General features: G+C 40.9%; 1 protein-coding gene across 5 annotated transcripts in view; it reads right to left on the reverse strand.

Annotated features, from left to right (window-relative positions):
• Positions 1-17,697, reverse strand: part of FRY (FRY microtubule binding protein) — a 422,350-nt gene that overhangs the window by 181,072 nt on the left and 223,581 nt on the right. For all 5 annotated transcript variants that reach the window (XM_069759001.1, XM_069758996.1, XM_069758997.1 and 2 more), the window contains exon 3: positions 11,410-11,463. In XM_069759001.1, coding sequence (XP_069615102.1) covers positions 11,410-11,463 — 54 coding nt within the window. The remainder of the gene's footprint in view (positions 1-11,409; positions 11,464-17,697) is intronic.

The raw sequence follows: 17,697 nt of genomic DNA on the forward strand, positions 1-17,697 counted from the left end.
TGAGTTTTTGGTGAGTATTTTACACTGCGTATTTTCGAGAAAATGCAAGCAACCCATTTTCCTTAATGGGTGTAGAAATGGTGCAAAAAATATGCATCATCAAAAATTCACCAGAAGTTCATCACAGGCACGTAGACAAACATTTATATTATTGGGGGGTGATGTTTTCTAGGTGGTGGAGACACCTATGTATCTGTTCATTTTGCCATCTTTAATATATTACATGGCTGGGGGGGGGGGGGGGAGGGGGAGATTGAAACATTGCAGAATACAGTGCCATACAACATCACCTGGCGACAGGTTTCTGGAAAACGGGGCAAAAAATTTCAAAAAATGTGAAAAAAATAGAGGAAGAATGAAGCAAAGTGAGAATACTATTCAAAACAGAAACTGTAGGAAGCCGATGAGCCTTGGAAAGTTCTTGTAGAGGACAACGATGGGTACATTCGGCAGTAAAAATGACATATGGAGCATATGGGTGTGTGGAGTACAGTTATATGGATGAGGCTCCGACTGGCCGACAGGAGAACAGGTGTATTATCCAGTGGGCCCCTGCATAGACATGTAACTATTGATTCACTATGTACAGACAAAGGAAGAATCTCATCAAACTACCCAGTTTATTAATCCATAAAAGCATAGGTACATTTGCGAAAGAGGTTTACTTAACATTTGCATGTAGTTGAACGGTGGCCCCCAGAGTTAATAGTGGTCCCCAGTCTGACACGGTATGGACCTTTGGGAACTCGACACTGTAAAAGGTCTGTGCATTCATTCAGAGGACATGAATATGGTATTTGGCTGGAATATTGGACCTCATCCAAACTTAAATGCCTGTAAAAACTTTTGACCTGCTGTGTCCTCCGCTCCGTTACACAAGGGCCGTCAAAAGACTATAATGAAAAATGGCGGAAACATTACTAAAAAGAAAAAAAAAAAGCAAACAAGTCTCATGGAATTTACTTTCTTTGTATTTTGCTTAGAAAAAAAACTATTTCCAGTTAGAATTCAAAATGATACGAGCAGAGAAAAAAAAAAAAAGAAAAAAAAAAAGAGTTTGTCTCCAGGGAATATTGTATTGTTTAGATAACCAGCTCTTCCTTTCCTGACCTCGTTAAGTCCTGTTCACATTGACATTAGTAACTTTGCTTAAAATAGGCTGCCAAATGTCTTCATCGCAGCCTTTCCTTAAGTAGAAGTTGTACAGGCGTCTGGCTAAGCCTCAGGCTGTTCGCACCGGCTACTTTATCTTTTCGGGATGGGGCCATTATTATCTGCCCCCTGTATTCCCGCCATGTATCAGATGAAAGAATGACGTCACCGTTGACTGCGGCCTCGTTCACATTTTCCTTTTCCTTTCTTCTAAGTGGCTTTTATATCCACCCAGAAAGTACCTTTGTATAAAGCTGCTTATAGTTATAAGGACATGATGTAATAAAACCCAGGGTGGGTCACATGGAACTAAATCACCCAGCTAAAAATACCGACTGGCGAGGCGAATAAGCTAAATATCGACGCACGGGGAGCAGAGGGCAAAAGGTGGGAAGCAATTTATGTCAATTGCTATAAAAACCATTTCCTTTTCCCATAGTCGTTTAGAAAATGATCTTTCCAATCACGTGACTAATTAGAACCTTCTCTGGTATAAGAATATACTTTGCTATAATTTACTTAATAGACTGAATTATTATTATTATTTTAAAAAATTCCTACGGTTATTCCCATTTTTATGGCATTGGGTGTTTTCCATTTTCAGTTATAATAAATAAAAAAAACATTAAAAAATAAAAATGACCGTCTCGGATGGATCCAATTGCCTTATTAGATTTGTAAAGGTTTTAGGTGTAAAAAAAAATCCTGGAAACCCTGAAGAACTGGCAAAACAAGTCTATAGTGGGAATATTCTTAATGAAAAAAAAAAAGTTCAGGGTGTTAATATTTTTCTTCAGTTCAGAGAAAATTTTAGGAGGTTTTTCCTTCTGCGGCTACAGCAATTTTAACGACCGGAATGGTACAGCATACACCGCTATTTTTTGGATAAAAAAAAACAAAAAGTAGGATCCCAATTGACCTACTTGTTAGTCAATATGGTCCATCGGATGCCCATAACGAGGGCAGATCAAGGATATAAGATGATGATCCAGCACATCCCCTGTTTACATCATGCTAACTGCTGCAATGTACTTTCGGTAAATAATCAGGAATGAGCAGTTCTAAGAACACTTCTTTGTCCAACTATTGACCAATGAGGAAGGTGCCAAACAATGGACCCCCCTCATGTCTAGGATGTCTGTATACCTTATTGAGAGACAATTTAAAGGGCTAGTATAATTTTTAAACATTTTCACCCATCTACTGTATAGGAAAAGTGATATCTTGCTCATCGGTGAGGGTCCAACTGCCGAGACCCCTACTCATCCCGAGAAAGGGTTCAGAAATGCCCCAATTGAATGAAGTGGTGGCAGAAAGTACAACACTGCTCCATCCATTCTCCAATTTTCTGCTTTTTATGCCAGTCCCATGGAGAATTAATGGAGCATTAGCGCCAATGTTCGTCCACTGCTCCATTCAGATGGGGTATTTCAGGGCCCCATTATTGGAATTGATGGTAATCCAAGCAGTTGGACCCCCACCAATTAGTAAGGAATCAGTATCACATGGGTAGGTGACAGCTTCTAAAGATGGGAATAACCATGACAAATGTATAATTTTTTTTTTTAAATAAACATATTAATAAAAAAGCAGCATTAGCCAGTGACAGTTACTCAGGAGGCTAAGTTGTAAGTTGCAAGTGACACCATTGTCACTTTTTAATATTTTCAAAATAAAAAATAATGCGCGGTCACACACGCTTTTTGTGCGGCACAATAATGTATGGACTAAGGCTGCCATAGCCATGTGTGCCTCCAGCATCACTATACACGAGTGCTGAAAACTCAATGAAAGTAAATTGCACAAACAGTGGGAAATGTGTGGGAGGAATCTATTTCTGGTGGATGAATGTCCCTGTAGATTTGGTATTTTCAGCCCTAGAAAGTCACCCAATCTATTTATCTATCTGCAACAAGCAGGCTATAAAGTAGCATAAAATTTAGGGAACAAATGTCATATTAAAAAAAAAAATTGTATGTAATCACTAAAAATATAAATTTCAAAACTAAGGACTTTTGTCTACAAATTCTCCACCGATCACAAGTCCGTGGTCTGGAAGAGGTGAATGGAGTAGCGGGTTGTGCATTCTCCCTGCCTACACATTTAAAGCCTATGGCTGTGTGCACACGTTGCTGTTTTTTCACGGTTTTTCCCGATAAAAACGCTATAAAACCGCAAAAAAAAAAAAACGCATACAATAAGCATCCCATCATTTAGAATGAATTCCGCATGTTTCGTGCACATGATGCATTTTTTTCCGCGAAAAAAAAAAACATCGCAGTAAAAAACGCAGCATGTTCATTAATTTTGCGGTATTTTTGCGGATTTCCCACTACAAAATGCATTGGGAAATGTCCTGAAAAAAACGCATCAAAAACGCACCAAAACCGCGGCAAAAACACGTCAAAACCGTGGCAAAAACGCATGCGGATTTCTTGCAGAAAATGTCCGTTTTTTCTCATGAATTTTCTGCGAGAAATCCTGAACATGTGCACATAACCTATTACATTAAAACCACGGTCAGTATTTGATCAGTATTTTACATCAGTATTTGTAAACCAAAACCAGGAATGGAACAATCATAGGAAAAGTATAATAGAAACATATACACCACTTCTGTATTTATCACCCACTCATGGTTTTGGCTTACAAATATGGAGGTAAAAAACTGACCAAATACTGACATGGCGTAATAATCATTGCCAGGAACAGTGCTTTGAGCACTTTAAGTGTTGTACACTTGAACAGAATGGCAGGGGACATGTGAGACCTGTACTCCACTTCCATGTCCGTGACAGAGGGATTTAACAGCTGTGGGCGGAGCACCACTCCACCTGTGGCTGTCAAAGGCACTTGACGGCTGCTTAAACCAACCATCAAGTGCAGGGAAAGATATGGAAGCAGCGTGCAAGTCCACATTAAAGGCTGGGACACGCCCTCGACAAATATACGTCAAAGGTTGTGAAGGGCTATTTTGGCATTTTACTGCTGGAGTGGTGCTTTAAATCTAAGATCCCTGCACTTAGTCTGATACTCACCTGCCACCGTTTTCCCCGTATATCGCCACCGCTCCCGTCAGGCTCTGGCAGTTTGTGACCTGCTGCATCACTCCAGTGTTTTATGGAGCGAGCAGGAGGTCACGACTCAATATAAGTCTATGAGAACTTCGTTCTGGCTTTGTTCTGGCTCTCAGACTTGCATTGACGGCTTGTGAAGTAGCTTCTGATTTCTGGCCAGGTAAAAGTTGGTGCCGCGAGACCTGAATGGCGCCGAAAAAAAGTGAAGACGACAGAGGGCGAGTATAAGACGATGACTATAGAAGCCTCCCAAGTGACCTCTGGGATGTCAATTCCTTGATTCTCATGGGGGAAAGGGAACGGGGCAGTGTGATAAATATCAATAGAAAACGTGAAGTCTGAATAAAAAAGTTCCAGGCAATATGACCCTTATAAAAATAGCACCTTTAGGCCACATTCACACAAACAGTATTTGGTCAGTATTTTACATCAGTATTTGTAAGCCAAAATCAGGAGTGAAACAATCAGTGGAAAAGTATAATAGAAACATATACACCACTTCTGTATTTATCACCGACTCCTGGTTTTGGCTTACAAATACAGATGTAAAATACTGACCAAATACTGACCGCGTGAACGTGGCCTAAGTTTTCTAACCTGCGTCCATCCTGCAGGAATTGAAGCTTAATCAAATATGCTAATTCATGTGTTCGGTGCACCCCTGGTGTGGCCAAGAGGCTCGGTGCACCATTCTGAGCTCTGGTTTTGCATGCCCTGCCTCACTCCCTCTTGATGGACAGTGCTGACTTAAACATGATACATGAGAGAATAATTGAGATGGAGGTAGTAGAAGAATTTTCAAGGTGTAACAACACGCCATCTTGATGCAACGTTTCGGGGACTTGCCCTTTCCTCAGGCAGAAATGACAGCACTGGCTTACTTGTAGCGAGTACTGCCTGTACAGAAAGCTCCGACACGCCGTCAATCACAGTGGGAGAGGCGGGGCATGAAAAACCAGTGGGCGGAACGGTGCACTGAGCCTCTTGGCCACACCCAGGGAGCACCAAGCAACCTAATTAACATATTTGATTAACTTAAGTTTATACAGCAGGCTGGAGGCAGCGATTAAAATATAAAAGGGACAATTTTTTATAAGAGCTACATCCTTTACAAGGCTGGGTGCTTAGTTTATGCTGACATTTTGAACAAGACAGATATTATGGTGGGGTCCCGGTAATTCATCCATGGTCAGAACTGTGAATTAGTGAGTTACATAAATGTTATTTGTGTGTAATAAAATCACTAATTCAGTGAGGTTTCTTAATTTTCTACACAAACAGCTCTGTGCAAAAAAAAAAAAAAAAAGAAAGGCTTCCTTCAACAAGCAGCGGCATTATTATAGTTGGCTCTGTGATTCTGATTACTTCATAGTCGCCGTATCTGAAAGTCACCAGACTGGAGACGTGTCCTGTACTGGAACAGCAATGAGGGAGGACAGGGGGAACATATTTAATGGATTTGGGAGAACAAATAGCTTCTTTCATTATAGCAGAGCTAAAACTACAACAAAGTGCCAAAAATGACATAGACATTGGGTTTATGTTCAATGGCTAATGTGGATTTTACAAGTTACTATGTCCCAATAAAATCCTTATTTTTGTCTCCACCACCTGATACTTCATCATGGCCAGGATCAAACACCACATCTTATAATGATTTTTTGGAAGCTAAAATACTGTATAGAGTATATGCAAAAACAAATTAGGTAATCATTGCTTTTATTGTTCATGCTAGGATACACTCCTAGCTTTGGCTTCTCTACTACAAATGCTTGGTAAATCAAGTCTACACTGACTATAAGAGTTAGTAAGGACCTCATGACCTCTAAAAGGGATATTTGCATGTTATTAAATTGCTTTAATTAGCTAGCATGAAAAAAAGCAATTTTGCAATTGATTTGCTTTTTCCATCTGCTTTAATTCTGCAATAACAGCTTTTATCTTTCATACAGGAAAGCTCGTTTCCATGGCCACTAGTGCCTGCCCAGTCCCTGGATGAGTGTGTAATTCCAGGAAAGGAGATAACTTCTAACAAACCAGTCAACCTTCTCCAATTAGCTGCTCACCTCCCTAACTCATAGCTCCTGACAAGCTGCTGTTATAAATCTTTCAAAATCACCAGCTTTCACCATGGTCTGTTTTCAGGCCAGTGAGCTGCTTTCAGATCAGTCGACGAAAGTGAGGGCAAAACTGCAGGCAAAGCTTCCTCAGGAAAACAACCACTGCCATTTTACTGAAGCTGTGGTGGTTGGAAAAACTCAGAGGCTGCACTGGTGTCTAAATGACGCTATGTGCACATACCCTCAGGGGGAAAACAAAAAAAAATTGAACCAAATGCAAATTCAACATTGCATTACCTATATTTAGGTAGATATGCATCAATGGACATTATATTGATTTGTGCACACACACACACACAAACAGATAGACAGATTATGTACATACATACATACATATGCAGTCATGGCCAGAACGTGTTGGCACCCTTGAAATTGTTCCAAAAAATGAAGTATTTCTCCTAGAAATTTATTTCAATTACACGCGTTTTGTTATACACGTTTATTTCATTTGTGTGTAATGGGTCAACAGTCAACAAAAAAAAAAAAAAAGAGGAAAAAAAAAGACAAATTGGACATAATTTCACACAAAACCTTCAAAGTGGGCAGGACAAAGTGATTGGCACCTTTCCAAAATTGTGGGTAAACAACTTTGTCTCAAGCATGTGATCGTTCATACTCACCTGTGGCAAGTAACATGTGTGGACAATATGAAAACCACACCTGACACCAGCTAAATAGGGGAAAAGTTGACTCAATCTTTGACTTGTGTGCCACACCAAGCATGGGAAACAGAAATTAAGAAAAGAGAACTGTGAGGACTTAAGAACTAAAATTGGTGAACAATATCAAGAATCTCAATGTTACGAGTCAATCTCCAGAGATCTTGATGTACCTTTATCCACAGTGCACAACATGACCAAGAAGGTTACAACCCATGGCACTAACTAGTCTCCCTGGACGTGAAGGGCACAGAAAAATTGATGAAAAAGAGCAATGGAAGGTGGCAACGGAGGATAGTCCGGATGGTGGATAAGCAGCCTCAATCGAGTTCCAAAGAAATTAAGCCTGTCCTGCAGGCTCAGGGTGCATCCGTGTCAAGGCAAACTATCCTTCGACATTTGAATTAAATGAAAAACTATGTGTCAGCAGCGGGGTCCTTCTGGGTTGCCTGCCAGAGACATAAAAAAAGCTAGAGAGCAGCTTGCTAAAATGTACATGAGTAAGCCAAAATCCATCTGGGAAAGTCTTTTTGGACAGAGGAGACTAAGATAGAGCTTTTTGGTAAAGCACGTCATTCTACTGTTTGCCAAAAATGAATTGAGGCCTATAGAAAAAGAAAAAAAAACAGACCTGCCGTCAAACATGGTGGTGGTTCAAAGATGTTTTGGGGTTGTTTTGCTGCCTCTGGCACTGGGTACATTGACTGCGTGTGCAAGGCATCATGAAATATGAAGGTTACCAAAGGATTTTGGGTCGCAATGTAATGCAGTGTCAGAAAGCTGGGTTTGCGTCCCAGGTCATGGGTCTTCCAGCAGGACAACAACCCCAAACATACTTCAAGAAGCACCCAGAAATGAATGGAAACAAAACACTGGAGAATTCTGAAGTGGTGAGCAATGAGTCTGGATCTAAATCCCATTAAACACCTGTGGAGAGATCTTGAAATTGCTGTTGGGAGAAGGCGCACCTAAAATATGAGAGATCTGAAGCAGTTTGCAAAAGAAGGGCGGTCCAAAATTCCAGTTGAGAGGTGTAAGAAGCTTATTGATGGTTATAGAAAACGACTGATTGCAGTTATTTATTCCAAAGGGTGTGCAACTAAATATTAAGTTGAGGGTGACAAAAATTTTGTCCGGCCCATTTTTGGGGGTTTGGGTGAAATTATGTCCAATTTGCATATTTTTCTTTTTTTTTGTGTTGTTTCAATATACAGACGAAGGAAATGAACACATGTATAAGAAAATCGGTCTAATTGCAATAATTTTTTAAGAGGAAGACGTAATTTTCTGGAACTATTTCAAGGGTACCATCACTTTTGGCCATAAGTGTATATACAGTGGGTACGGAAAGCATTCATGCCCCTTTACATTTTTCACTCTGTTTCTTTGCAGCCATTTGGTAAATTAAAAAAGTTCATTTTTTTTCTCAGTAATGTACACTCTGCACCCCATCTTGACTGAAAAAAACAAAAATGTAGTAATTTTTGCTAATTTATTAAAAATGAAAAACAAATATCACATGGTCATAAGTATTCAGACCCTTTGCTCAGTATTGAGTAGAAGCACCTTTTGAGCTAGTACAGCCATGAGTCTTCCTGGGAATTATGCAACAAGTTTTTCACACCTAGGTTTGGGGATCCCCTGCCATTCTTCCTTGCAGATCCTCTCCAGTTCCATCAGGTTGGATGGTGAACGTTGGTGGACGCCATTTTCAGGTCTCTCCAGAGATGCTCAATTGGGTTTAGGTCAGAGCTCTGGCTGGGCGAGACAAGAATGGTCACAGAGTTGTTCTGAAGCCACTCCTTTGTTATTTTATCTGTGTGCTTAAGGTCATTGTCTTGTTGGAAGGTGAACCTTAGCCAAGTCTGAGGTCCAGAGCACTCTGGAAGAGGTTTTCATCCAGAATATCTCTGTACTTTGCAGCATTCATGTTTCCTTCAATGACAAGCAGTCATCCAGTCCCTGCAGCTGAAAAACACCCCCCCCCCCCCCCCCCCCCGATAGCATGATGCTGCCACCACCATGTTTCACTGTTGGGATTGTATTGGGCGATGAGCAGTGCCTGGTTTTCTCTACACATACAGCTTAGAATTACCAAAAAGGTCTATCTTCGTCTCATCAGACCAGAGAATCTTATTTCTCATAGTCTGGGAGTCCATGTCTTTTTTAGCAAACTCTGTGCAGGCTTTCATATGTCTTGCACTGAAGAGAGGCTTCCATCAGGCCACTCAGCGATAAAGGCGCGACTGTTGGTGGGCTGCAGTTATAGTTGACTTTGTGGAACTTTCTCCCATCTCCCTACTGCATCTCTGGAGCTCAGCCACAGTGATCTTGGGGTTCTTCTTTACCTCTTTAACCAAGGCTCTTCTCCCACGATTGCTCAGTATGGGTGTGCAGCGCCCCAGGGTCCTGGTCGTTGCAGTAATGTCGCTCTGCTACTAAGGGGAGCGGTGTTATGTCTGATTGTACTAAAGGAGAAAGGAGTTCACCTGACCAGGTATCACCAGCACACATTACACTTCACACTCCGGCCACTAGGGGGAGCCAAAGGTTCTATTTATCAGGCCACTCCTCACACTTTGGTAAGACTAGGGGTTGGATAAGAAGTTAGAGAGAACGCAGCCTGGGAGAGCTCCAGGGAGGACCTGTCAGAACTGGGAATCTGGCAGGTACCTAGCAGAAAGGACAGATTGTTACGGAGCCGCGCCTGCACTACCTTGCGGCGGTATTTCAAGAAAGGACACGAAGAGAAGGATATTGTGGAGAAGTGAGAAGTGGGATCATAGTACAAGGAGATAGAACCAGAAGGAGTCGTGCCCCGAGATTGGCAACATCCTTCTGAGGCGCGTGGCCGGTGGCCGGAGCACCGAGGAAGTAACAGACTCCACGCATTACTTCAAACAGCGGCAGGACAGTTAATTACAGGTTGGCTGTCTACCATACATCACCTAAGAAGACATAGGAGGCAATCGTGGGAGAGGGGCGTCTCTAGGGTCCCAGAATAACTCCAGGCCTACCTGTCATAAAGGTGCATCCTAGCCATATAATCTGGGGGACGGAGAAAGAAAAGAACTAGAAAGAACAAGAACAGATACGACAGTTGTGAGGACTATCCCGTGGTGCTCAGCAGGGAAGGACTACAACACACAGGCGCTAGAAGGTAGACACTGATTTCCACCTGCAAAGGGAACTCGATGTGCCTTCGGACCGGCCGGTCTCAGACAGCCCTGTTGATAGTGCTCTGGATTGAGGATCCTGCAGCCTTCAGTAAAAGGTAAAGAGACTACAACCCTGTGTCCTTGTTATTCCTCGCACCTTGCACCACGCACCATCACCTTTCATTGATCGCCCCTTAGCAGGATCACGGACCGGGTCGAGCCACCGTGACAACCCCGGATCGAGTACCCCGGTGACCCTGTGTCTGGGGGAGCTTAAGGTGGATGGCCAGGTCTAGGAAAACTTCTGGTGGTCCCAAACTTCTTCCATTTAAGGATTATGGAGGCCACTGTGCTCTTAGGAACCTTGAGTACTGCAGAAATTCTTTTGTAACCTTGGTCGATCTGTGCCTTGCCACAATTCTGTCTCTGAGCTCCTTGGCCAGTTCTTTTGACCTCATGAATCACATTTGGTCTGACATGCACTGTGAGCTGTGAGGTGTTATATAGACCTATCTATATATGTGCTTTTCCAAATCAAGTCCTATCAGTTTAATTAAACACAGCTGGACTCCAATGAAGGAGTAGAACCATCTCAAGGAGGATCACAAGGAAATGGACAGCATGTGACTTAAATATGAGTATCTGATCAAAGGGTCTGAATTAGTGATGAGTGAGTGTACTTGTTGCTCATATTTTCCCGAGCACGCTCAGGTGACCTCCGAGTATTTATGACTGCTTGGAGATTTAGTTTTCATCATGGCAGCTGAATTATTTACAGCTATTAACCTGCTTGATTACATGTGGGGATTCCCTAGCAACCAGGCAACCCCCACATGTACTCAGCCTGGCTAGTAGCTATAAATCATTCAGCTGCCGCGATGAAAACTAAATCTCCGAACAGTCATAAATACTCAGAGGTCACCTGAGCGTGCTCGGGAAAACCCGAGCAACGAGTACACTCACTCATCACTAGTCTGAATACTTATGACCATGTAATATTTCAGTTTTTCTTTATTAAATTTGCAAAAATTTCTACATTTCTGTTTGTTTTCAGTCAAGATGGGGTGCAGAGTGTACATTAATGTGAAAAAATAAACTTTTTTGAATTTACCAAATGGCTGCAATGAAACAGAGTGAAAAATTTAAAGGGGTCTGAATACTTTCCGTACCCACTGTATCTTACATTCCGCATACAGAGAGACATTTTACTCTTTCGTGATTCTTCATTGCAAGTGTGACTTACTTGGTCAAACAGGGCGTCCTCTCCTCTTTGAAGTGATTTTGTTAATGGTTTTTCCTATGAAAACAGAATATAAAAACAGGTTCAAACTTAACAAATGCTAACACATTAAAAAAAAAGCATACTAGTAAATACTAAAGTACATCCCCAAAAAAGAAGCCCCAAATTTTATATCTGACTATACACAAGGATCATTTATTTACGTTAAATAAACATAAGTGCCACAAGTCATATGATCAATCCCCACCCCCTCCAAAAAATATGTACCTTTAAATGCTTTTTCGGGGGTTAGGCCACAAAAATGAAAAGACACTACCTAAGAGAGAGGAAGCCTCTAAAAGCCTCTGAATGGATTTGGCTTCCCGGCCAGATTCAAAAAGTTTTAGCAAAAATGCTTCAAAGTAAAACATAAGGCTCATTTGGTAGAGCGTGTTTCACCCTGTGTGTGCAAAAGACTTCAGACAGCACATGAATAAATTGTAGCTAGTGCTCATGGAAGCTTTTTCACGAAGACCGATGATGCAAGCAATACGTGGCAGCTTCTACACCTATCAGCAATGCAGTCAAGCATGTGGAGCTGTATGCGGAGCCAATCATCTCGACAATTTGAGGACATGACTGTCCATCTGTAGTGAGGGAACGTTTCTGGATCTCTTGCTCCCCATGAGTCAAACAGGACACAATGTCTAATAGGTTCCCTCTACTAGGCTTGTTTTGTTTAGTAAATCCAACGAAGCTATGCTGTTCATGTTTGGTTCAATGATTACAGATGGCCACTGCCAGAGCTGAAAACAGCTTTTTGGTGCTGACGTAAGATGTTGAACCACTACCGATCTGATACAGATGGAGGTCACAGTCTCATTTTACAGACAGCCGCCACAAAAGCTGAACAACACTCATGCGGTTGGGGAACCAGATGACTGCCCACCACCGATTGGAAACTGATGACCTTTCCAAAAGGATCGCTCATCAATATCATAAGCTCATATCATGAGGAGGATAGACTGGAGAAAATTTGACAAATGTGATGGCTAACCTAAGTTTGTGGAAGCAACCTCATCAACTGAGCAGAAGAGCATAAAATGACGGAGATCTCGTCTAAACTGCCAGATGTTGGAACTACTGTAAATTTATACTCAATACAAATAAAATGTAAAAGCCCCCAAAATTGATACAAACACAGAATCATAAAAAAAATTACCTAAAAAGCTTGTCAAGTCTACAGAAATGAAATATAGAACAGCTGCATTGATATCACCAGTGCCGGTGGGCTACCAAGTATTTTTCAAGCTCTCAAGGACGGTTCACTGGAGAAATGCCAAAGTAGATAAACCCCTTTCAGCTTCTGGTGGATAACAGAGACTCCTAGCATAACAAAATGTGTTCAGCTACAGTTAAGACTTGGGAATATACAAGGATTTACAACTAATGAAGCTTTTATTGACTTGCACACATCAGTTATGAACCAGCACCTTATGATTTATACAAAATCATGGAGAAAACATACACCTTCTCTTTTCTTCAGATCATGTCTTACTCATCAGCATGTACAGTGCCTTGCAAAAGTATTCCACTCCCTAAAAGTCTACAGAATGCTCTTGATTTTTTAAAGATTGTTACACATGCTCTTGTAGAAAACCCAAAAAATAATAACGCATTTTTGCCAATATTATTGCTCTTAGCCATAGATTTTTGCTTTCTTGCCTTCAACATTGATGAGTTGTAAGAAAGTGTGGGTCATATAAATGCAAAAATGCAGTTTTAAAAAATTACGTATATATAAATGAAAAATAAAAAAAAATATACAAACATAAAATAGAGCTGATGGACCATATAGTCTTTTTCTGAAGGTTGGTATTCTAGGTTACTCATTTTTTTCTACAGCGGAGACAGCATCTTGAGGAGACCAGCATCTGAGAGGTTAATGAAACACTGACCTCCCAATGCCCGAAGCTGTAAGAGGCGAGTTCAGGACACACTGAATTATTTTGGTCACTCTCTGAGGGATGAATTACAGCCTCACATACTTTGTTGACTTTCACTGACCTTTGTAGGAGTTTTCGTTAACATTTAGATACTTCTTGATAACTCCATTCTCATAGAGACATGTAAGAAGTTTTGATCGGTAGGGGTCTATTTGCTGAGACTCCCACCAATTGCTAAAAAACTAAAGGAGCAGAATCACTCAGCCGAAGGGTTCTCCTCCCAGACTGAAGACAGGCTCAGAAGAAAGTCTTACAAGTTGTCAAAAGTATTCTTAACAAAAAAAAGTGAAATTATACTGAAGAAAACATTTGCTTTTAATTTCCCAGGGCAAAAAAACTAAATATACATTGAGTGGCTTGTGAAAGTATTCACCCCCCCTTGACTTTTTACCTATATTTCCACTTTATTGGAAGTAGCAACACCCCTGAAACACCGTCTGCAGATTGGGGTCCTGGTTTGACTTTTATTCAAAGTCATATGGCAAGGCTCAATGAAGGATAGATATTGACTTTTAGGATTTCTACTTCCAATAGGTGTCACTAGAGTTCAGGTCTTCTTGAGATACAATTTACATATTTAATTTCCCAGAGGAGCATGTATGGCACATAAGTCTCCTCACACTGAGATGACAGGATCATTGTAGCAATGAAATTAGCAACCAGCGGGACATCAAGCAGAGATAGGAAAAGTACACAAAGGAACGATATGACAGCGCCAACCTTGACCATCATAAGGAATGCAGGGACAAAAAGTTACCAAAATCCAATCTTTTGGAATAGAAGTTATTTGGGCGCGGAGAGAGCGGCCAAACAAAGCACCTGGCATTGATGGTATACCTGCAAGGCTACTCAAACCAGTCCCAAGAGCCACATTTACAGCACTATGACAGAAGATCTATACATGACATAGGGATTGCAACCCTGCCCAAAATAAATGACCCAAAACCACCAATCAAATGTAAAACCATGGAAAAAAGAAAGTGCAAGTGCTGAAGTAAATGGGTAAAAGAAAATAAAAAAAAAAAAATCATAGAATCTTTATTAAAAAATTATTAAAAGAAAAAAATAACCAACAAACACAGAAAAGAAAGGGAAGGTCAGCCGATGAGGATAAATTCCCCCAAATGAACACAGCACTGCAAGGTAAAACCTGAACAGAAAAATCAGCTTATACCTTGGTAGTTGTCAGAGTAAATAGGTAGCAAGTCATGGATGCTATGACGTGCAGCTCAGTGTCTCTGCTGGCTGGCAGTCTGAATGCTCGCATCATGCCAAGGGACAAATTGATTACTTTGTCGGAGAGGTGAGGAATATGGTTGTAAATTATTTTAAAGTCTTTTACAGGGGACATGGGCTTCAGTGGATTAGGAGTAAAGATGAGTATACAATTTTCTTTTTATTCTACATTAAAATAAAGGAGTCAGTGTGTTTATTTCAATTAAATAACTTTATTAAGGGTGTTTTATTATTTATAATATGACTATGAAGTTAGTAATGGGGCATCTTTTAGACACCTCTCCAATCCTAACAATGGGCCTGGATGTCACCTGCCAATACAAAGCTGACATCAACCCTTTTACACTGTGTGCAGAATTATTAGGTAAATTGTATGTTGATCACATGATACTTTTTATACATGTTGTCCTACTCCAAGCTGTTCAGGTTTGAGAGCCAATTACCAATTAACTAAATCAGGTGATGTGCATCTCTGTAATGAGGAGGGGTGTTGTCTAATGACATCAAAACCCTACATAAGGTGTGCTTAATTAGTAGGCAACTTCCTTTCCTTTGGCAATATGGGTCAGAAGAGAGATTTGACGGGCTCTGAAAAGTCCAAAATTGTGAGATGTCTTGCAGAGGGATGCAGCAGTCTTGAAATTGCCAAACTTTTGAAGCGTGATCACCGAAGAATTAAGCATTTCATGGCAAATAGCCAACAGGGTCGCAAGAAGCGTGTTGGGCAAAAAAGGCGCAAACCAACTGCCCATGAACTGAGCAAAAATCAAGCATGAAGCTGCCAAGATGCCATTTGCCACCAGTTTTGCCATATTTCAGAGCTGAAACGTTACTGGAGTAACAAAAAGCACAAGGTGTGCAATACTCAGGGACATGGCCAAGGTAAGGAAGGCTGAAAAATGACCACCTTTGAACAAGAAACATAACAAAATGTCAAGGCTGGGCCAAGAAATATCTTAAGACTGACTTTTCAAAGGTTTTATGGACTGATGAAATGAGAGTGACTCTTGATGGGCCAGATGGATGGGCCAGAGGCTGGATCCGAAAGGGGCAGAGAGCTCCACTCCGACTCAGACACCAGCAAGGTGGAGGTGGGGTACTGGTATGGGCTGGTATCATCAAATATGAACTTGTGGGACCTTTTCAGGTTGAGGATGGAGTGAAGCTCAACTCCCAGACCTACTGCCAGTTTCTGGAAGACAACTTCTTCAAGCAGTGGTACAGGAAGAAGTTGGTATCGTTCAAGAAAAATATGATTTTCATGCAGGACAATGCTCCATCACAGGCCTCCAACTACTCCACAGCGTGGCTGGCCAGTAAAGGTCTCAAAGAAGAAAAAATAATGACATGGCCCCCTTGTTCACCTGATCTGAACCCCATAGAGAACCTGTGGTCCCTCATAAAATGTGAGATCTACAGGGAGGGACAACAGTCCACCTCTCGGTCCAGTGTCTGGGAGGCTGTGGTGGCTGCTGTACGCAATGTTCATCGTAAACAGATCAAGCAACTGACAGAATCTATGGATGGAGGCTGCTGAGTGTCATCATAAAGAAAGGTGGCTATATTGGTCACTAATTTTTTTGGGGGGGTTTGTTTTGTTTTTGCATGTCAGAAATGTTTATTTCTAAATTTTGTGAGGTTACCTATATTGGTTTACCTGGTGAAAATAAACAAGTGAGATGGGAATAAACTTGGTTTTTATTACGTTGCCTAATAATTCTGCACAGTAATAGTTACCTGCACAATCAGATATCCTCCTAAGATAACCAAATCTAAAAAAACCCCACTCCAACTTCCAAAAGTATTAAGCTTTGATATTTATGAGTCTTTTGGGTTGATTGAGAACACAGTTGTTGATCAATAATAAAAATAATCCTCTAAAATACACCTTGCCTAATAATTCTGCACACAGTTTACTATTACCCCACTTGACAATGCACCAGGGCAAGTGGGAAGAGCGAGGCTAGGTGCCAGAATTGACATCTTATGGTGTGCCTTTTCTGGGGCAGCTGAGAGCTGATGTTTTAGACTGGGAGGGGGCCAAAATCCCCCTCCTAGCCTACCAATATCAGCCTGCAGCTGTCTGCCTAGCCTTTGCTGGTTATTAGTTATAGGGGACCGTAAATATGTTTTTTTGGGGAGGGTCTCCATTTTAACAACTAGTAAAAGGCTCAGCATAGAACTGTGAGTTGATATTAATAGCCTGAGACACTCCATGTGTATTACCCCCCTTTCCAGGTTTTTAACATCTGTCCCCAGCTGTCCACTTTCCCTCAGCTGTTCAATAAAATTTTGGGGGACCCCACGCCATTTTTTTTCTAATTTTTATTTATTACCAAGATACATACAGCTCTGGCAAAAATTAAGAGACAACTGCAAATGTTCAGTTTGTCTGATTTTTCCCTTTATAGGTATAATTTTGAGTAAAATGCAAATTGTTCTTTCAGTCTATACACTTCTGACATGTCTCTGAATTTCCAAGCAATAACTTTTGTTGTTTTTTTTCTGAAAAGGAGAAATGGTAAAAAAAAACAAAAACAAAAAAAAAACCTAGTGCTTTCAGACATCAAATAATGCAAAGAAAACAAGTTCATAGTCATTTAGAAACAACAATACTAATGTTTTCACTCAGGAAGAGTTCAGAAATCAATATTTTGTGGAATAACCATGATTTTTAATCACAGCTTTCATGCGTCTTGGCATGCTTTCCACCAGTCTTTCACACTGCTTAGTTTGATGGCTTGTGACTATCCATCATCCTCTTGATTACATTTCAGAGGTTTTCAATGGGGTTCAGGTCTGGAGATTGGGCTGCCCATGACAGGGGTTTGATGTGGTGATATCTTAATTTTTGCCAGAGCTGTATACAGTAAGCTACACACGCAACGCAATATCTCACTCACATATATTTTTTGAAGAATATCTTTTGAAAACTATATTTAAATGACAGAGAATGACTCTACGTAAAAGCTAATGTTAAGATCGTATTGCCTGCGGATTGCATTCACATGTCATTCGGATGCTAGGTGATAAAAAAAAAAAATTGCATTATACTCGCATGAAAATCCTA

The sequence above is a fragment of the Ranitomeya imitator genome, chromosome 3, assembly GCF_032444005.1.
Source record: "Ranitomeya imitator isolate aRanImi1 chromosome 3, aRanImi1.pri, whole genome shotgun sequence".
Lineage (NCBI taxonomy): Eukaryota > Metazoa > Chordata > Amphibia > Anura > Dendrobatidae > Ranitomeya > Ranitomeya imitator.